The sequence below is a fragment of the Lontra canadensis genome, unplaced genomic scaffold (genome assembly GCF_010015895.1).
Source record: "Lontra canadensis isolate GAN:19392208 unplaced genomic scaffold, GSC_riverotter_1.0 scaffold3, whole genome shotgun sequence".
Taxonomy (NCBI): domain Eukaryota; kingdom Metazoa; phylum Chordata; class Mammalia; order Carnivora; family Mustelidae; genus Lontra; species Lontra canadensis.
Window position 1 is genome coordinate 30296114 of NW_022630997.1, and position 21424 is coordinate 30317537.

The 21424-nt window shown below is 47.0% G+C and overlaps 1 protein-coding gene across 5 annotated transcripts in view; it reads left to right on the top strand.

The window, feature by feature from the left end:
• Positions 1–21424, top strand: part of ARHGAP22 (Rho GTPase activating protein 22) — a 165251-nt gene that overhangs the window by 60720 nt on the left and 83107 nt on the right. For all 5 annotated transcript variants that reach the window (XM_032837913.1, XM_032837916.1, XM_032837937.1 and 2 more), the window contains one exon: positions 18612–18699. In XM_032837913.1, the coding sequence (XP_032693804.1) occupies positions 18612–18699 (88 nt within the window). The remainder of the gene's footprint in view (positions 1–18611; positions 18700–21424) is intronic.

Sequence of the window (21424 nt, forward strand, 5' to 3'; positions counted from 1 at the left end):
AAGTCATCCAACCCTGCACAGGCAAGGTTGGGAGGGGACCAAGCTAGAGGCAGAAAGACCATTTAGAGGCAGCTCTCATCCTGACCTCCAGCGTGGCCCAGAAAACCATGGTGCCTAGAGCAAGGGGGTATGGAGGCTTGGCGGCTGCAAGGAGAAAGCGTGGCAGGTGGCGCCCACAGCATCTGGTGGAAGAGTTTCCGATCTGTGCCCTGGACAGCTGATGTAGCTGCAGGCTTTTTAAAAATCACCTGGAGAACAGTCTGGGTTTTGTTTTGTTTTGTTTTTCCCCAGAAGCGCAAGTGATGGGAAGCTCAGCCTTGGGAGAGGAGATTGATTTAAAGTTTGATTTAATTTCAAATAAAAGCTTGGAATTGGGAGAAGGAAAGACAAAATGGATGGGAAAGCAGATGTACTTCTAGGAGGGAACATTAACCCAGGACAGTCAGAAGCCAGAAATCTTAAAGAAGAAACCTCTGGGGAGCAAGAAGAAGCCATCTGACCCTAGAGCCTGAAGGTCACAGAGAATGTGCCCGCCTGCATCCGGTCATCCCTACCCTCTGCCACTGTGTATCAAACATGTACATCCCAGGGAAAGCGGCACCGTCATGAGCCGGTCCCTGGGGTCCTTTTGCCCCTTGAGAAGGTCCCTGGATTTTTCAGATGAGGCAAGTAGGGGGCTGGCATCAGCCTAGGTTAACGGGTAGGCTACCGTAGCGCCTAAGTCACAAATGCACAACGGGTCGGCTAGGGAGCAGCTCTTTGCCGGGCTGCTTAATGTCTGCCCGAAGAACCTCTCAGCATTGCCTATGTCAGACTCTACCCACCATGGCCCTTATCACAGCCCTGTCTGGGGTCATAATCAAAGTGCTGTCAGGCTGGTCACAGCCCATCCTATGGTCACAGCAAGTCACGGGGCAGCCCGTGCGTCAAACACTCCTTCACGTCTAGACCTTGTAAATCCGACTCAGCTGGAGTTGGTTTGGTGCACACTAACGGAGCATCCTTCATATGTTGTCAGCTGTTCTCAGCTCAGCCAAAGATGGGGATGAGGATGATTGCTGTGGTTGCATTGCCGCTGTTATATGACACTTGCTCAGCTGAATGTCTGTTCTCCATTCTGAACTGGCAACTTCATTCAGGGTGGGGGGTGAGGCCTCTGTTGATCTCATCCTTCTCTTTTCCCACCATCCAGCCCAGGTCCAAGCACATAATGGATGCTCAGTAATATGTGATGCTTAAATGAATAAAAGAAGGGAGGAAGGGAGGGAGGGAGGGAGGGAGGGAGGGAGGGAGGGAGGGAGGAAGGAAGGATTGAATTGAATGAATGGGTGAATTCTGTACCAGCCTTCTGTTGGATCCTCAGTAGGAAAATATTTCATTGTTTTTGGAAAATGCCTGACAGTTGGCAAGGAGCTTATAGGACTGCCTTCCCCTATTAGAACGTAAGCTCATCAAGGACAGGATAGCGTTTGTTTTGTTTTGATCTGGTCCTCGGTGTCCAAAAGAGTGCCTGACACAAAGTAGAAGCTCAGTAAACACTTGTTGAATAAACATTCATGATTTCCTTCAAGCCTCTCAGCAACCTTACCAGGGCGGGTACAATTCATTTGCATCATACAGATGGAGAAAATGATGCTCTGAACAGTCTAGTGGAAGCTTGCGTACTATAACTTTCCATGTTGGGAATCAGAGAGCCTGGGTTGAAATCCCATTTATACCATCCACTAGCCGCAGATGTGGGGAGATGACTGAGGCCATCCTCGCTCCCACTTTTGGTGTGGTGTTCTGGGTCCTGGCTGCACTAAGGGTCGGACAATGAAACTGTGGTGTCAGTGCTGCTCAACCTCTGAGAGACGAGATTTTTCCAGTCCTTCAAGTGGGATCTAAAACAGAAGAGCTCCAAGAAGCGTTGAGAAGTCTTCTAAAATGAAGTGTGAAAAGCCGTGGACAGATTCAGAGAGTGAGAACCACCCGAATCAGCAAGCGCCCCCCACAGCAAGCTTGCCCATGGCCCACACTGCCTTCTTCAATTAGGAGTCCAGACCAGTGGGTGTCAGGACTGCGATGGGTACCTGGTGTCTGGACCCCAGCAAACCATTTTACAGAATCCCACATGATGCAAAAGGACAGATTTTTGGAGTTTGGCTTCACGGCTTTCTAGTGAGTAACCAAAGAAGAGATTTCCCTCTCTGAGCCTCTGTTCCTCATTCCTCGGTGTGAGATGAGAATAGCCATGCCTACCTTATAGGGCTGCCCCGAGACTGAGATTCAAACTGTACGCGACCCCCAGCAGTGGTCTTCTCTTCTGGGTGGACCCGTACCCAGTGAAGACTTAGCAAGCCACCCAGCTCAGTCAAGGAAGAAGAGTCCCGTGGCTTGGCCCACAGCCCTGATCTTGACTCTTACCTTCTGGTTTTGAATCTATATAAAAGCAAACATTTATATGCCTTATGAGCCAGGTATGGTTCTAAGAGCTTCCTTGCTGTCATGCTCATAGCAACTGTACAAGGTATGTGATGAGATCGACTCCAAAGAGGGCCACCACCCATTCCCATGCTCCCTGAGAGCCACTGCATCTCCCAGCAGGAACTGGAATCTGCTTCGCCCCCCTCCATCCCTAATGAGACTGAGTAATGCTGGGCAAATTCCAGGTTTGGCCCCCAAGGCTCCAGGCAGTTTCTGCTTTTGCTCTGGGAAGCTGTGAAGCTGCTTGAGTGGGCCACACAATGGTGAGGAAATGCGCGGAGGATGGAAACCCCATGGCTCAGACAGACCAGTCAGGCCTCTGTGGAACCTTCCAGCCCATCCCAGCCACCAACTGCAGGTAGCTGAGGGAGTGGCTGTGGACTGTGCCAGGGAGCCAGACTGCCAGGCCACTACAAAGCATTCCAGGCCACAGAATCATGAGAAATAATAATTTTTTTTTAAAAATGTCAGTTTTTTAAGCCCCTTAATTTTGGGGATGGTTTGCTCTGTAGCAATAATTGACTGAAACAATGAGGAATGATCCTTATCCCCACTTCCCAGAGAAGGAAACTGAGACACGGAGAAGTGAAGTGACTTGCCTAAGATCGCATAAAGCTAGACAGCACAGCACCAAGATCTAAACCACACAATCTGACTGCAGAATCCACTGTCTTCGTCATTATGCTGAGGCGTGTTTTTGATGACACTGACAAACCAAAGACATACCCCTTGAGTTTGCAGAGGTGGGAGGCGCCACAATGGTGGAAAACAGCACTGAGATGCAAGATAACTTTGTCGGGCTGGTTTCATGGGAAATTGTTAAGATAAAATGTAAAGTCCTCCCTTTGGTTCAAAAGATCACTTGATTTCTCAGATTAGAGAGACCTAGATTAAGAACAGGCTGCATGAGGCAGAGTTAAGAGTTTAAATTACCTTTGAAGCTCAGTACAGCCTAACAGTGAGCTATGGTTGCCAGAAGAACTGGGAACCATGGGTTGTATTGAGAGGCACGGAAATTAGAACAAGGAGCGGGAAAACCCATTAAGCTCTGCCATGGGCAGACCAGGTCACAAATGCCACATGACAGCCCCTCAAGGCACCACACTTTCAGCGCAGCAGGACAGCCAGGATGGGGAGGGATCTGAATGACCCTCCACATGAGGGATAATCTGAATAAATCATCTGGAGAAGACAAATCCTGGGAAGAACACTAGTTCGGGCCAGGCACCTCATGTGAAAAAGACTATATTCGGTGAACCTCCAAAAGCCGTAGCCAGGACAAAGACCACCGTGTACCCCCCATATGGAAAGATCCCTCTGCTAGTGGAGTGGTCTGCTGGTCAGGGCTGAGCTCTGGTCCCTGGTGCTGTGCAAGCTGAGGCCAGACCACCACTTGGCTTTGAAGAGGGTTGGTCAATGAGTGGGAAGTTGGCCAGAGATGATCTCCAAGTGCCCTTTCAACTCTCAAAGCCAAAAGGTCAGAGGCAAAGAGGAATGGAGGCACAACAGTGAAAGTCAGCCAAACCATAGTGGTTTGCAGAAGTTCCATCCTGGATGAGTAGAACACAAGGCTGAAGAAGCAGCCAAGCTCCAAGTGTCTGACCCAGAGTTCCTGCTGTTGGCACCACTCTTGGTCTTGGGTGGCCATTTGGTAAAGGACTCTAACTGTGGTCCTGGCCAAGGTCTTCATGGAGACACGGTTGGCGGCAAGAGTGCTGATGGATACAGACCTTGATCCCATGGGACCTTTGCAGCTGGTGTCTCCAACTGGTCACCTTTGGCTCAGTGAACTTGCTGCTGACTTCCCGAGAACTTCCAGAGAGCCTCACTTCTTTTCCTGCTTCCTACCTTCCACCTGCAAATCTCTGTGCACAGAAGAGCAAGTGACTAATGACTTCCCTATGCTACCATAGATCTTGCCACAGTGAATCCCAGTGATCTCGCCACGCTCAGAAGGAACCCACGAGTGTGATGGAAAGGCACTGAAATGCCATGAAAGTCTAGTTCGCTGCCTCAGGTTAACACTAGGGCTCCTGAGTAGGTGTCCATGGGGCGTTCAAGGCTGCCGTGAGCTAACTGGGGACTGATGGTAACATTCCCATTTAGTGCTGGAGAAGAAGAACTAAACAATAAATGTTTTCTTGGGTCAAATGTCCTTAGGGACAACTTGGAATGCTTCTTTCACAAAGAATTACTCACTGGAGTCTTATAGAAAGAGAAAGTCATTTACTTAGGGTCAAACATCAGAATTTGTGGCTTTTTTAAAAAAGGAGTCTGTATTTTTGAAGCTGTTTGAGAAATATAACTCCCCACTGTTAAACAGATCAGAAGGAAAATTCTAGTCAGTTATTTTAAATCAACTAGAAACGTATTTCGTAAATTCAAATTGGTAACAGCAGCTAACTTGTTTTTAAACAATATTTAGTTCAAACACTTTTTTTTCTGCATCTGTCATGGGAAGGAAAAATATAAGATTGAAGGAATCATCCCAAAATGTCTGTTTTAAAGCATATCTTGCCCTGTAACAGCAGTGGTTTTTGAAGCGGGCCCCCAGAATAAGGAGACCAGCGAACCCTGTGGGTGCCTACTACTAATCATTATAGGGTTATATATATTTGCCACTGTTCTGGGAAAAGAAAACCAAGATACTAAGAGGCCTGAGGACACACCCAAAGATACATAAACAGCAAGAGACTGTTTTGGCTGCCTCCAAATTCTTTTGCACCCAGAGTGTCCCTGCCTGCAAAACAGATCTTCGCCTTCTCCAGATGACGTCTGTGTTTCCTTGGATGTGGCCTGATTGTTGATGCAAATGTAATGAGCTTCTCTCAGGGTCTGCTCATTTAAGTCACCATGGATATTAGCCTCCAGGACTTAAGTGTCTCCCACTTATCATCAATCCTTTGGCTTTCAATTGAACCCGGTTAATTTTCAGTAATAGCTGCAAGACTGATTGGTAAATTGCTAGTTTTGTCTATTGCTAGGCAGAAAAACAAATCAAACAACATTGAGGCAGCATCAAAAATATATTTTTTTCATTGTTTAGACCAGAATAACTTAGTTTTAATTATACTTGGGGCATTCTAGCTTCTTAATACTTTAGTAGACTGCTGAGAAAAATGGGGTAGATTGGGAGGGTCTGTGTAGGACTGCTTCCTTGCTGGGGGTCCCTGAGGATGAAGGGAGCATTCCCAGAATGACCAGCAGCTTTTCTTTTCCTTTTCTTTTCTTTTTTATTTAAATTCAATTAGCCAACATAAAGTACACCATTCATTTTCAGATGTAGCGTTCAGTAACTCATCAGTTGCATATAACACCCAGTGCTCATCACATAACGTGCCCTTCTTAATGCTCATCACCCAGTTACTCCATCTTCTCATCCCCTCCCCTCCAGCAACCTTCAGTTTCTTTCCCATAGTTAAGAGTCTCTCATGGTTTGTCTCCCTCTCTAATTTCTTCCCATTCCATCTTTCCCTCCCTTCCCTTATGATCCTCTTCACTGTTTCTTATGCTCCTCATACAAATGAAGCCATAAGATAATTGCTATTCTCTGATTGACTTATTCTGCTCAGCATAAAACCCTCCAGTTCCATCCACATCAATGTAAGATTTCATCCTTTCTGATGGCTGAGTAGTATTCCATTGTATATATATACCACATCTAATTTTCCATTCATCCATCAATGGACATCTGGGCTCTTTCCATAGTTTGGCTCTTGTGGACATTGTTGCTATAAACATTGGGGTTCAGGTGCTTCTTCAGATCACTACATCTGTATCATAGTAGTGCAATTGCTGGGTCATAGGTTAGTTTTATTTTTAGCTTCTTAAGGAGCCTCCATGCTGTTTTCCAGAGTGGCTGCACCAGCTTTCATTCCTACCAACAGTGTAAGAGGGTTCCCCTTTCTCTGCATCCTCACCAACATCTGTTGTTTCCTGACTTGTTAATTTTAGCTATTCTGATGGGCGTGAGGTGGTATTTCATTGATTTGTATTTCCCTGATGTCAACTGATGTGGCATATTTTTTCATGTATCCATTGTCCATTTGGATGTCTTCTTTGGAGAAATGTCTGTTCATGTCTTCTGCCCATTTCTGGACTGGAATTTTTTTGGTTTTTGGGTGTTGAGTTTGATAAGTTCTTTATAGATCTTAAATACTAGCCCTTTATCAGATTAGACATTTGTAAATATCTTCTCCTGTTCTGTAGGTTGCCTTTTGGTTTTGGTGACTGTTTCCTTTGCTGTATAAAAGATTTTTATCTTGATGAAGCCCCAATAGCTCGATTTTTGCTCTTGTTTCCCTTGCCACTGGAGACGTGTCTAGAGAGAAGTTGCTGCAGCCGAAACCACAGAGGTTGCTGCCTGTGTTCTCCTCTAGGATTTTGATGGTTTCCTGTCTCACATTTAGGTCTTTCAACACTTTTGAGTTTATCTTTGTATATGGTGTAAGAATGGTCCAGTTTCATTCTTCTGCAGGTGGCTGTCCAATTTTCCCAACACCATTTGTTAAAGAAACTCTGCTTTTTCCATTGGACATTCTTACCTGCTTTGTCAAAGATTAGTTGACCATAGAATTGAGGGTCCACTTCTGGGTTCTCCATTCTGTTCCATTGATCTATGTGTCTGTTTTTGTACCAGTACCATACTGTCTTGATGATGACAGCTTTGTAATAGAGCTTAAAGTCCAGAATTGTGATGCCACCAGCTTTGGTTTTCTTTTTCAACATTCCTTTGCCTATTCAGTATCTTTTCTGTTTCCATATAAATTTTAGGATTATTTGTTCCAGCTCTGTGAAAAAAGTTGGTGGTATTTTGATAGGAATTGCATTGAATGTGTAGATTGCTCTGAGAAGCATAACACTGGGTAGCATTAACACTAGTTGTTCTTCCAGTCTATGAGCTTGGAATGTTTTCCCATTTCTGTCTTCCTCACTTTCTTTCATGAGTGTTCTGTAGTTTTCAGAGTACAGATCCTTTACCTCTTTGGTTAGGTTTAATCCTCAGTATCTCATGGTTTTGGTGCAATTGTAAATGGGATCAGTTCCTTAATTTCTCTTTCTTCTGTCTCATTGTTAATGTTTAGAAATGCAACTGATTTCTGTGCATTTAAATTTGTATCCTGCCATGTTGCTGAATTCCTGTATGAGTTCTAGCAATTTTGGGGTGGATCCTTTTGGGCTTTCCACATAAAGTATCATGTCATCTGTGAGAGGGAGAGTTTGACTTCTTTGCCAATTTGAATGCCCTTTATTTGTTTTTATTGTCTGATTGCTGAGGCTGGGACTTCTAGCACTATGTTGAACAACAGTGGGGAGAGAGGACATCCCTGTCGTGCTCCTGACCATAGGGGGAAATCTCTAGGGTTTTCCCCATTGAGAATGACATTCTGAACAGTAGCTTTTGAGAAGATCAGGACGAGGTATGTCTTTTTCAGCAAACACGGCCTGGACCCTTTGGCGGTGGTCACCTCCTCAGGGCTGCCAGGCACAAGTCCGTGCACAGGAATCTCTGCCATGTTTCTCAGACTAAGCTGCTTCCAAGTGCACAGGACAGTGGCTGCTCGCAGAGACACCATGTCCCCCTGAGCACAGCACTAGCTGCAGGGCCTCGAGAGCAGTTAGACAGAACCAAACTGTGTCCAGCGAAGGGAGTGGCCCTCGCATTCAAGACGGGCCCCTGGATTGAGCCTCAGCACTCATAAATAGTGCCTTTTCACAGCAGAAACAAACTCCTGAGGAAGCGTGCTTTGAAGCATGGGCCAGGCTGAGCAGGCAGGGTCAGCCTCTGGGACAGCCTGTTTATCATGGGGATGGAAGGCTGGAAACCTGGCAGGGACAGCTGCATGGAAGAGCATGCTTAGGGTTCAATGCCGTAGACCCGGGCTGTAGAGAGGCCCTGTGTCCCCACCCCTCCAACCCCCAGGCTTCCAGTTCTGAGGGAACAGCGGAGGCTTTTTCAAACCTGCCAGGCAGGCTCCAAAGAGCTAAGAGCAGGGTGAGCACTGAGGTGGGACAGAAACCTACACCAACATCCACCCAAGTCCTGGGTCGGACAAAACACTGGATGGGTGACCAGTGGAGACCCCCCCTCCCTCCCCTTAGGAAGCTCAGAGCTCGTGCAGCCGGTGGCTGATTCCTGTATGAATGCCTTGGCCCTCTACTGTGACAGCAAGTGCCCTGGGCTCCCGACAGATCAGACTTCTCTGTTTCTCCCTTAACCCCTCCACCTGGAAAACCAGGCCTACCATGGGGTCCAGTGAGCCAGGGAGGAAGAGGGGTAATTTTCATGTTCTATCCAGGGGAGATCCTACACAGGCTGGGCATTTGCCAGGAACTGGGCAGCAGGAGGGGTGGGGTGGGGACATGACCCCCTCCCCCACTCACAGGGGTCTACAGCCTTGCTGCTTGCTGCTTCCTGCCAGTGCTCCAGTCCAAACAAGTCAGGCAGGAAGGGGCTACTACATGGCCATCACAGCTCAAGGCCAGAACCCAGACCTTCTTCCAGGCCCCACCCAGTGCTTCTGAGCACCAGAGTGAGGCAGCTCCCCCACACTTCCTGAGACCACATCACAAGTAGATGGGCTGCACCTCTCATTACCTTTCCCTCCCAACATCCAATCAGAGGAGCAGGAGAATAATCTTTATGAATTAAACAGCTTTACTTTCATAAAAATACACTTTTTAAATAGTACCATGCTTCTAAACCTTTTTGTGTGTGTGACCAAGTGAGCACTTTGGCATAAAATTACCTAAATTTAATTTCTCAAAATAACTTCTAATTAGTTACAATAAACAATGCTCATTGGTCCTGAAATCCCAGCACCTAAACACAATAAAACATTTTTCTTTCGCTGTGGACCAGGTGGCAAACTCGTCTGTCTCTCAAGACCTCCAAGGCTCACCTAGCAGGGCGGGAAAGAGAGAAAGCTGGAGGTCACTCCCGCCCAGTCCCACTGACCAGAGCTTCGTCACCACTAGAAGGTTCTGGAAAGCCCCTGTATAAGCATTCTAGTCCACTGGTCACAAACATTAATTCTCTCGTATCCCTAAAAGACTACTCAACATCCACAGGCACTGTGGGTCTGACCCAGCAAGGCCAGGATGCTGAATCTTGTGAGCACTGGCTTTGCACAGACACCTTCCAACATGGCATCGCATTTCATTCCCAGGAACTAGGTCATGGGCTTTAGGATCCCCACAGTGATGACAAGGGCCCTGGGTGGAGCAAGGTGTTAGCTGAGGATCTGGGGCACAGCCTCAACCCCACTACCTGCTACAAGACTTAGGGATCCAGGGAGATGGGGGCATCTAAAAGGATAGCCCCAGAAATGACTCAGTGCAGGTCAGGGATACATGATCTGGGCTGGAGTGTAGACCAGGAACCTGGAGTGGCACAGAACTAACTAACAGTGGGAAAACCAGGACCTCAGGAAGAGGACCCACCACCCCCCACCGCCCCTGACCCCCACACACAAAGGACACTTCCTTGGGGGTTGGGATTGCTGTTAGCTATGAGGCCAAAGCATTCCTAGGGTTTCCGCCCAGACCCCATGCTTAGAGCTGCAAGTCTGCCCCAGGCACAAGGCTCACCCTTAGATCCAATCTGGATCCATCTTCATGGGCTTAGGCCTTGGGCTGGGCAGCCCCACAGGTAAGGGATTCAGGGACTGCGGTCAGCTAGGAAGGTGCAGGGAGCCGGTGCTCAGCCCCCAAGCACCTTCCTCCAGCTGGAGGATGCAGTGCTGTCCCTCAGGGTACACTTACTGACAGGCTCCCCCGGGAGACTGGCTAAAGCAGGGTGTGGGGGCAGGTGGAGCCCACCAAATGCAGCAACACTCTGGAATCTGCTGGGGGAAGCTTCAGGAGCAAGTCCTTAGCAAAGACATCCGCTAAGCTAGTGACTCATCTCTAACCCCTAGGGAGGGAAAGTGCCCCAGCCAAGAAGCAATCTGTCTCCAACTTTAGGTTGCATTTCTTAATATCTGCATTTTGGACAGTAATAGCCATGGTTACAGGCTTGTGTGATAAGGAAAGGGAGGATGTTCCCTGCTTGGCACTGAACTTTGTTCTGATCTCTGTTGTTTAAAATTCGGAGTGGTTCAGTTCCTGGTTGAGTGTCAGAGGCTAAGGCTTTTTAAGATTGATCTGAGGCTACAATCAGAATTACAGGAGATAAGGAACCTTGAGTGATTGCTTTTTGAAATGTGTCTACCATTTTCCAAGACGCTGCCGGTGGAAAATCTTATCACATCCTTGCTAAGGAGCATTTCAGAAGTTGGTTCTTCAGATAGTCTCTCTCTAGACAGGGTGAAAAATGAAGACTTTCCAGAGAGCCAGCCTTTGATCAGGCTGGAGAGAGAGCTCAATTAGTGTATGAAGTTCTCAGGACTACCACAAACCCCAAAACTCAGGCCAGTGGGAGGAGTGCAGGCATCCCAGACCCTGCAGGAGGTCCCCACGGGGCTGTCATCACAAACTGTGAAGGAGGAACTCGCTGGCACCATCCTGGAACTCCTGAATCTACATCAGACCTTATTTGGGGGGCATAAGCAATGGTTATTATCGCGGGAAGGGTTGTTCCCAGAAAAAAACGGTATAATGGCCAAAAATAGTCTTTACAATAATAATCATGACAATATGCCTGTTCATTCAGCCTTAAGTGCTTACAAAGCACTAGCTCAGGCAGCAAAGGACAGAGGTTAATACCCTCATTTTTACAGGTGAGAAACCCAGGGCTCAGCCCAGGAGTGGCACAAGGTCCACTGAAGTGACGATGTCACAATAATTATAAACCCCTAAAATTATTTTTAAGTGTTTATATATATTCTAACTCCTGAAAAATGGTCATAAGCAGACTCTACTCCTTGGCTATGAAATAATTCACAAATCACAACAGCACTTACTTTGGACAGGCTCTGAACTCAGAGCAGTCCAGACGTTAGCTAGTGAAATCTTTAAAATACAGCCCATCACAGAGGAGGAAACTGAGGCTCGCCTGTCTGTGCCAGAGCCCTAGTCATTAAGCTCTCGCTAAGATGCCTCTACCATGCTGCCGTCCTGGCTGTCTGCCTCAGCCCACCCCACTCCAGGACCTCTGTTCACTCTGTCCCATTTGGTTCCCCGAGAACCCCATTGAACAGAGAGGGAAACTGAGGCTGGGTGAGGCAAACTTGTTTACAGGCTTCCTGTTGATTAGCAGCGGGATCAGGACTGAAACCAGATCTCTCTGCAGCACATACCTGCGCGGTGTCCTTGACTCTCCCACCCCTCCCCAAACTGAAAATGTCATCATTGCTTGCCTTTTTACTATGTGGGCACATCCTGAGGGTGAGACAGCTAAATGGAGAGAGACAGAAATCTTGGTCACGGTTGCTACTGTTTCCCTTACTGTCCCCCAGAACAAGCTCAGGCCGCCAGACCATCAGGTACCCTGGGAGCTGTTGCCCTGATGCTCATTTTGCCCAGAGAGCTGCAGCAGCCTGGGGGCAGGGAGGGGTTGGGGAGGATGGGGAGTTTGGACAGAGGCTGGTGCACTCACCCTCAGAGGGCTTGGAGAGTAGCCGCCACCAGATTTGAGTCCAACGAAAGTTGAGAGACCTGCTGCTCTAATGTTTGCAGAAAGGACGAGGAAGGGAAGATCACTGTCCTTTTCCTGAGAATGACAGGTGAACATTCCTGCTGAGGTCATGCTGGGCATCCTGGCCCGACCCTTGACATGTTAAGTGGAGAGGCCTTCTGTCAGGGAGTGCCACTGGGAAGATGGCAATAAACCATGGGGTGTGGGCAGTGCCCTGTGAATGATCTGCTTTTTTAAAATTATTATTAAATTTCCTTATTTTGATGCCGATGCTTCCGGGCAAACCATAGAGAAGCCTCACCGCTCTGTCCCAAAGTGCAAGCTGTCAGGGCCCCCTCTGTATGTTCAGTACTTTGTGGGCTCTGGAGAAAGGCGAGTAACAGCAGTTGGGAAGGAAACCTACTACAGTTATTTTCTAGCACTCTTTTTTTTTTTTTTTCTTTTTTGCTTAAATATTCCACTTAGAAGCCTTTTGTATTTACCTCATTCTGGCTGTACCCAAAATAATTGAACCACTCCCTCATTGATGGACAAGTAAGTTGTTTTCCACTTTTTCTGTTAGGAAAATAATGCTACCATGGACATCATACATGTATCTTTATGCATTTATCTTTCCTTGGAACAGATCCTCAAAATTCAACACTAGGTTGAAGGGGTGTTCTTATTTTACCATTATTTTAGAAATTGCGATATTGTTTTCAAAAAGGCTTTATCAAATCAGTATCCGATCAAAAGTGTATGAGAATGCCCAGGGATGTGGAGGATCTTTTCATAAGCTAATCCGCCACCCTATCTTCTATGGTAAAGTACCAGTTCAACTCTTTGCCTATTTTTAAATTGGGTTATTTCCTCATTATGAAGTTTCAAGAATGCTTTATATATTCTGGGCACAAGTCCTTTATCAGACGCGTGATTTTCAAATACTTTCTCGTTCCCTTATTTTCTCATTTTCATTTCGTTTCTTTCATAATTCATATTTTCATTCTCTTAGTAACTTCTAAGGAGCCAGGTTTTTATTGAAACAAGTCACGTTACCAACGAGTTGTTCTATGAATTGTGCTTCTGATGTTATATCTCAGAACCCTCTGCCTAATCCAAAGTCATAAATGTCATCTACCCGAAGTTTCAGTCTTAGATTTTACATGTAGTCCTGTGATTCATCTGAACATATGTGACATGATGTGAGCCGTGGATCAAAGTTCATTATTTTTGCACACGAATATGGATTTGTTCCACCATTGTTTCCTGAAGACAGTATCCTTTCTCCACTGGATTGCCTTTGTGCCTTTGTCAAAAATCAGTTATGTGTATACACACACACACACACATACACACACACATACCCCTCTTATTGTTTCATTAATCTACTTTTCTGTCTTAACACCAATATCACAGTGTTTTGATTACTATAACTTTATAGTAAGTCTTGAAATCTGGCAGTATTAGACCTCCAACTTTGTTGTTTCAAAATTGTCTGGCTTCTGTATGTCCTTTTATATTTCCGTATGAATTTTAGAATCAGCTGGTCAATTTCTACAAAATTCCACTGGGATTTTGACTGGTTCTTGCATTAAATCTAGAGGCCGATCTGGGGGGAGTTGACAGCTGAACAATCACCCATGAACACCATGTATCTCTCCATTTATTTATGGCCTCTTTCATTTCTCCCATAAATGATTTACAGATTTCAGTGTATAGATCTTGAACACCTTTTGCCATATTTATCTATTATCATATTTGCCATATTTATATATTATCTATATTATCTAAGGATTTTCTATTTGTTGGTGCAATTAAAAAATGGATTTGAGTTTCAATTTCCAGTTGTTTGTTGCTAGTATCTAGAGATATGATTCAGTTTTGTGCGTTTCTCCTGTACCCTGCCATCTTGCCAAATCATTTTTCAGTTCTAGTGGCTTTTTCTGTAGGTTTTGACCAGATTTTCTACAAGGACAAATTACGTTGGCTGTGAAAGCACTTTTACTTCTTCCTTTCCAATCTGGACAACTTCTCTTTTTCTTGCATTATTACAGTAGCCAGGACTCCAGTACAATACTTCAAAGAAGTGGTAAGAATTTAAGCATCATTGTCTTGATCCTGGTCTTAGGGGAAGAACTTGTAGTGGGGTATGAGCTTTTAGTTTTTCAAAGATACCCTTATCAGGTTGAGGAAATTGTTTTTAATCCCTAACTTGTTGAGATTTTTAATCAGGAATGGATGTTCAATTTTTTCAAATACTATTTCTGCATCTTTTGAGACGATCATATCTTTTCTCTACTCTATTAATATGGTGAATTACATTGATGGGTTTTGGAATGTTAGACCAACTTTGCATACTCAGGACAAACTCCAGTTGCTCGTTATGTATCTTCCTTTTTCATATATTGTTCAATCTGATCTGCTAAAATCTTGCTGAGAAATTTTGCATCTATGTTCTCAGGGGCTATTAATCCGTAGTGTCCTTTTCTTGTAATGCCTTTCGTTGGTTATGTATAAAGATAAAGCTGGCCTCATGAAAAGCATTGGAAAGTAGGCATTCTTTCTCAATTTTTGAGAAAATTTTGGGTAGTATTGGTATTACTTCTTCTTTAAATAGTTGATAGAATTCACTAAGGAAGCTGTCTGAGCTTGGAGTTTTCTTTGTGGGCAGATTCCATTTCTGTACAAGATAGGGTCTATTTAGCTATTTCTTCCTGACTAAGCTACAGTAGTTTCTGTCTTTTTGGTCCATTTTATCTAAGTTGTCAAATTACTAGCATAATATTGTTCTTGATATTAGCTTATCCTTTTAATATCTGAAGACTTTAAGTGATGTCATTTCTCTCATTCCTGATATTAGTACTCTCTTTTTTTTCCTGATTAGTCTAACTAAAAGCTTGTCGATTGTATTGATCTCCTCAAAAAACCAGCTTTGGGTTTCATTGATTTTCTCTATTATTTTTCTATTTTCCATTTTATTTGTAGCCACTCTGCTCTTTATTTTTTCTTTCTTTTACTTTGGGTATTAACTTGTTTTTCTTTATGTACTTTCTTAAGGTGGAGGCCTAAGTGGTCTTTCTTCCTGTCAAATATCAGTATTGAATACTATAACTTATCCCTTAAACACGTCTTTTGCTCCACACCCAGTGTGAAGCCCAACCCTGGGGCTTGAACTCATGACCCTGAGATCAAGACCCTGAGATGAAGGGTCAGATGCTTAACAAGATGAGTCACCCAGGTTCCCCCTTCAACTACTTCTTTTTTTTTTTTAAGATTTTATTTATTTATTTGACAGAGATCACAAGTAGGCAGAGAGGCAGGCAGAGAGAGAGGAGGAAGCAGGCTCCCTACTGAGCAGAGAGCCCGATGTGGGGCTCGATCCCAGGACCCTGGGATCATGACCTGAGCCGAAGGCAGAGGCTTTAACCCACTGAGCCACCCAGGTGCCCCCCTTCAAGTACTTCTTCAAAGGTATTTTACAAATTTTTGTATGTTGTGTTTTCATTTTCATCCATACAATGTACTGTTTACTTCTTTTATTTCTTTTTTGACCTATGGATTATTTACAACTATGTTAATGGGATTTCCAAATATCTGGGGACTTTCCGGAAATCTTTCTGTTATTGATTTCTAACTTCATTCCCCTGTGATCAGAGGACATGGGTTGTATTTAATTCTTTTCCCTTTACGGACACCTGCTTACGGCCATCATAATAAAGTTTCTTGTGCCTTTGAAAAGAATGTCCATTCTGTTTTGGCAGGCGGCAGCCATTAGGTCAAGTGAGCTGATGGTGTTCTTTCAGACCATCTACATCCTTACTGATATCTTGTCTCTGTGTTCTTTTTTTTTTTTAAAGATTTTATTTATTTATTTGACAGGCAGAGATCACAAGTTGGCAGAGAGAGAGAAAGTAGGAAGCAGGATCCCTGCTGATCAGAGAGCCTGATGTGGGGCTTAATCCCAGGACCCTGGGATCATGACCTGAGCCAAAGGCAGAGGCTTTAGCCCACTGAGCCACCCAGGCACCCCTCTGTGTTCTATCAGTGTATAAAATCAGCCATGGTGTGGGGGGTTTCTATCACAGAAGTTGACAAACACTACAAATTTGGTGGCCTTATTTTCCTCAGAGAGCCTGTGGCTAAACATTTGCCAGCAATGTACCACCCCCTGCCCCCTAGACCCAGTGCTCTGTGTTTTGACAAGCTCCAAGGTGATTCTGATATCTGCCCCCGAATGCCCCCACAGGAAGCATCCGGTGGACCCCTTCCACGTTCTACTACTTTCTGTCACAAGAGGAATGGGAAAGCACACTGCTCCTGCTCCCCTGTCCCTCTCCCTGCCCCCACTCCCACCCAGTGCCTGAGCACAGCGCCAGGATCAAAGCCATGCTCTGGATGTGTGCGAGCAGGAGGGAGATGGGTGGCCCAAAGACAGATCTGAAGTCCCCTTGCTGTGGTGGGAGCCACACAGAGATTCTCTGGGTGAGAGGAGAATGGCGGGTCCCAAAGTCACAGGCTGGCTCCCCACAACAGCTTCTTGCACATAGTCAGCCCTCAGCTGCTGCCACAGATGAGAGGCAAAGCTCTCCCGAATCGGACATGGCTGGGGCACCCCGGGCTTGCCCTTGCTAGCCTTGGGACCAGGAGCTGCTGGCTCCACCTTGCCAACCTCCCTCTGCTCCTCCAGGAAGAGGCCAATAGTAGTGCCTGCCCCAGGGGGCCTCCAGAGAGATGAAATCCAAGCATTTCAACCAAGATCCGGGATTCTAGAACGATTGCATAAACAGTGCTATTTCTGCTTTTCTATGTAGCTAGAGTAGAAAGTAATGTCCATGTCAACAGTGTTATTCCCATTTTATGAATGTCAGATTTCTAGACACAGAGGAAGAAAGCACAAGGCCCAGAATCACACACTTACAGAAACAATAAACACCAGAGGCCTCCCCCTTAGCCAGCGATGGATCTTGTCCACACCCTGCAAGAGCATGGCTCCCCATCCCGGGGTGGCACTCCTCATTTATTCCCAGTAGCTCCAGATTCCCTAGCAAGAAAGAAACGATAATTCAGTTACAACAATTACCAGCTGCTTCTCTGGTTTACTGCTGTAATTTCTCTAAAGCAAGTCTGTCCGCGCAGTGAAGATGCAGTCCTGCCTTTACGTTGCTTCTGTGAGAAAAGGTGTGTCCGTTGGTCCCAGCAGTGCCAGACCCCAGCGGCCATGGAAAGGCTGGTTAAACCCAGGAACTGCCTGGAAAAGATGGTGTGAGGAGATGAGTGCTCCGTGAGCACAGGCAGGAGCTGGGAGCTGGGGGTGGTGACATGATCGGGCCCCTTTCCTGGGCAAATGCAGAGATAACAATGTTTTGCTATGTCCCAGGCTCTACTCTAAGGACTTCCAAGGTATTCATTCATCCAGTGCCCACAACAGCCCCCTAAAGTATTATGATCATTCCTACTTCATGAATAACAGAATTGTGAGGTTGCATAGAGGGCTTAAGCAATTTGTCTAAGGTCACACAGTGATTAAGTTCTGAGCCAGGATTTGAACCTGGACAGTTAGGCTGTAGGAACGGAGTTTAAAACAGGCTTCTCATGGAGGGAGCCAAAAATGTATAGTCAGAACCATCTGTGGTCTTAAATAAGCAAATTTGAACATGTACAAAATAAAGAAAAGCCTCTGCAGCCATCAGTCCTTCAGAGAGAAAGGGGGGTCCTGCCTGGCCCGGTGGGTTGGCCAAGGGCTGACATAAAGTTGGTTGTGACAGCACTCCAGCTACAGCAGAACCCCCTGAACAGGAATCTGGTGTCTCGATGCCCCCGAGAAGTGGCAGTTACTGTGCCATTGTCCCGACATGGAAGCTGAGGTTCAGAGAAATTAAGTGGTGTGCCTGAGGTCACACAGCCTGGAAGTGTAGAGCTGAGACTCAAACCTACAGCCCATGCTCTTTCCCTGCATCTCTTAGCCTGACTGCCCGATTCCAGCGTCAGAGAGTGGGGTGGGCCCCCCACCCTGTGTCACGTACATACACAGGTACCCCAGGCACAGGGCATGATTGGTGCTGGGTACCTCCTGTGTGGTAGCTGACTCCCACTGGACAAGAAATGAAATCCCACCCACCAGGAGTGGGCAGAGCTGGACTCTGATCTGTTGATCTGTTGATCCTCCTGTGCCAGCTGGGGGCCAGTTCCCTACAAGAAGCCTGCCTTCCTGTCCCTGACCCTCAACAGCCTAAAACTCAGGCCCCAGGAAGGCTACAGAGGGGTGCACTGGAACGGACAGTGAGATGGTGTGGATGATGGGGGCCGTCTTCCCTGCTCCAGACTTGCATTTCTGTGCCTTAACCAGGGAGTAACGTTTCCAGGCAGTCCCGGCCCTGCCTGTGGGCAGAGCTCTTACCACCGTGTGTGTAAACCATAGTGCCCACCCGACTCCACCAGGTGCCCCAGATGGGCTCCTCTAGGTACCCAGTCTGCCTAGACAGGGCCTGGAGGGCCACGCCCCGAACCCTGTGGCCCTGCCCTCTCTCTCCAGAAGCCCTTTCCTCACCATCTCATGCCTCCTGTGTTTGTGTCTGTCTCTTCATTTTAGGGATTTATTTCTCTACAAGGGACCCGGGTGACCGAACTTCTTCCTGGCCCTGAGGACGCAGGGAAGCACCTCTTTGAGATCAGCCCAGGTAGGCCTGAGTATCTTTCGGCTCTGTGCAGGGGGCTGGTGGTGGTGATCCCAATGGGGGGCGTCACTGTGCCCCTGGCCCAGAAGGGCAGACCTCCTTCAGGATGTTCCCCTGTAGGAACATCAGCACTGTCTCCAAGGACGACTCAGAAATTTGGGCCAAATCTAGGGACTATTGCAAATTTGGGCGAGTATTAGAAAATCCAGCCAACTAAGTAATTAGCTTTTGGGTGAGAGGAAAATGTGGATTTTAAAGTTCACAAGCAACATGAGGGAAACCAGTCCCTTAGAAGCCCTTAGGACTTCTTAGGGCAAAGGTCCAAACACAGCATCTGGATCACAGGCAGAGAAGTCCAGGGAAAACCCACCAGCCCAGGGGCAGAGCGTTCAAGTGAGCTCTTTGGTGCATCTCAAAACCGAGAACGGCAACATGGTGGGAGGAAGGGAAATATTTTAACCCAAGGAACTGTGTCGTATTAGCAGTTACAAACCCATCTTTTAAAAATCCCCACTTTTTAAAATGTGATTGTTGTGGAACTAAACAGATGTGTCTTGAAGATGAGTCAGTCTGCTTCTAGAAGGGCTGCTTCCACAGGTGCTGTTTTCCTACCTAGGCTTCCCCCAGATGCAGAGTCTGAGACAAGGCTCTGAGCCATTTATTCAGAGGGGATTCCCAAAAAAAGTAGGGGGAAAGGAGCAGGGAGGGAGGAAAGCCATGTGGGGTGTGCTAGTGAGCTGACTGTTGCTGGGAACGGGGGTTCGATTCCAGCAGTGGTGTTGGAGACTATGGGAGCAGGCTGCAGAGGGTCCGGCCCATGGATCGAGGAGGCTGGGGGTCACCCACCTGCTTCCACCTTCCCACTGTTAATTCCACCAGCTGCTTCCTGGGAGCTAACTTGGCACCTCTGGCCTGCCTGAGGCACAGCTGAGCTCTCTACAGACAGAGAAGGCTTGAGCTCATCACAGGAGGTGGAGTGAGGAAGCCACCCTCGAGGATGGGAACAGCAAGCCCTGGGGCTCTGGCCAGGGCATGGGTGATGGGCGACTAGTTATTCCATGCCACCAGCGTGCTGTCCACATGTAGACTTCCTTCTGGGAAGTGGTGCCTGTGAACCAAGCGTGCCAGAGTCTCACAGGGCTCTATGAGCCAACTGGTTTACAGTTTCCAGACAGTCTGAGGGGGTGATCCAACCAGCAGCCTGACCAAGGGAGGGATCGGGCCAGGCTCAGGCCAGCCGGCGGCAGCCCCTGGGGAGCTGCAGTGAGTGCAGCCAATCCTGGGACAGGGACTTGTTCACCTCTGCTCTGTCCACACTGGGAATTACAGAAGACACAGGCAGAACGTGCCATGCAGGGAGCCCTTCCCTGATTTCATGTCCTCTGTATACAAAATATGAGGACCCAGGGTTTCATTTGGGTTGTCCTAAGTGGGTATTTAATCCACTGAAAAACCCTTGGTACTAATACTGCATATTGGAAGGGGGCAGCAGAGAGGCCCCAAGTGTGGCGTGGAAAAGAGAAGCTTGGTTGACTGCGGAACAGGGGCGAAGGCTTCTGCAAAGAAGATAGGGAAGAAATGGAGAGGACAGTGAGGTGGACAGGGCCGGGCCATCTGCAGGAGGGGGAGCAGACCAGGGAAGGGAGGCTGGGGGATGGGCCAGGGCCCCTGGGCTTGGCAATCAAAGAGGAGGAAGGCAGGGAAGCTGGAACTGAAAGGTAGAGGTCAGCACTCACTCACCATGAATTCAGCAAGGCCCTGAGTTTGTGCCCTAAGAACCAGATAGGAGAAACCAGCAGGGTGCCGGCTTTTGATTTGGTTCAGAACTATTTGCAAGGATTTCTTTGCAAATGGCAAGGGAGGGTGTGAAGAGGACCCATTTGTTCATACAAGGCAGCATTCACAGGTCCCGGGGATTAAGATGTGGACACCTCTGTGAGACCATTATTCTGCCTAGCACCATGTTTGAAACATCCTTCTAAGGGAGAGTCCTTTTATGACTATTATATTTTTAAAAATCCTGGGGGTTAGAAAGGATAAGCAGCTTGCCCAAGGATGCACACCGAGATGGTAGCAGAGGGTCAGGGTGGTATCTAGGGAAAAAGCCACTCACCAGACCAGACCGCTGGTTCGGGACCTAGAGGGTTTCCCAGCAGGGCGAAGGAGGTCTGGGGATGTAGTTATAGGAAGGAAAGTTCCCCCCAGCCCTCTATCCCAAGCCCAGCAGTGCTGTAAGCACCCCATTCATGCCAGCCCCAAGAGAACCCAGCACTACCCTCCTGCCTTTGGACATGTAACCCTCCCGAAGACTTGGGGGCCAGGTAGGGGTGGGGTGGGAATGAAGGCAGCTGTGAAGCCACTCAGGAAAAGCGGGTCAGTGGTGAGCAGAGAGGGGTCTGGTCAGCCTTTGTGGAACACTGAGCAGGAAAGACTCAGTCATCTCCCTGGGCGCATCACTGTGACTGCAAAAGGCCAGGTGGGGCTTGGGTATTACCACACCCAATTCCCCAGAGGGGAGCACTTAACGACAACCAGGAAATGTGGCAGAACCCAAGTAGGATAATGCATGAGATCAGTTACATGAATTTTAAGTTATAGTTCTGTTTTTGTTCTTCAACTGTACTTTTAAAAAATCACAAGTTTCATCAGGATAGAATTAAGAGGAAATAGAAGAGGAAAAAAAAATACTGTGTGCGCCCTCTAGTGGAGATATCTGCCAATTACATAA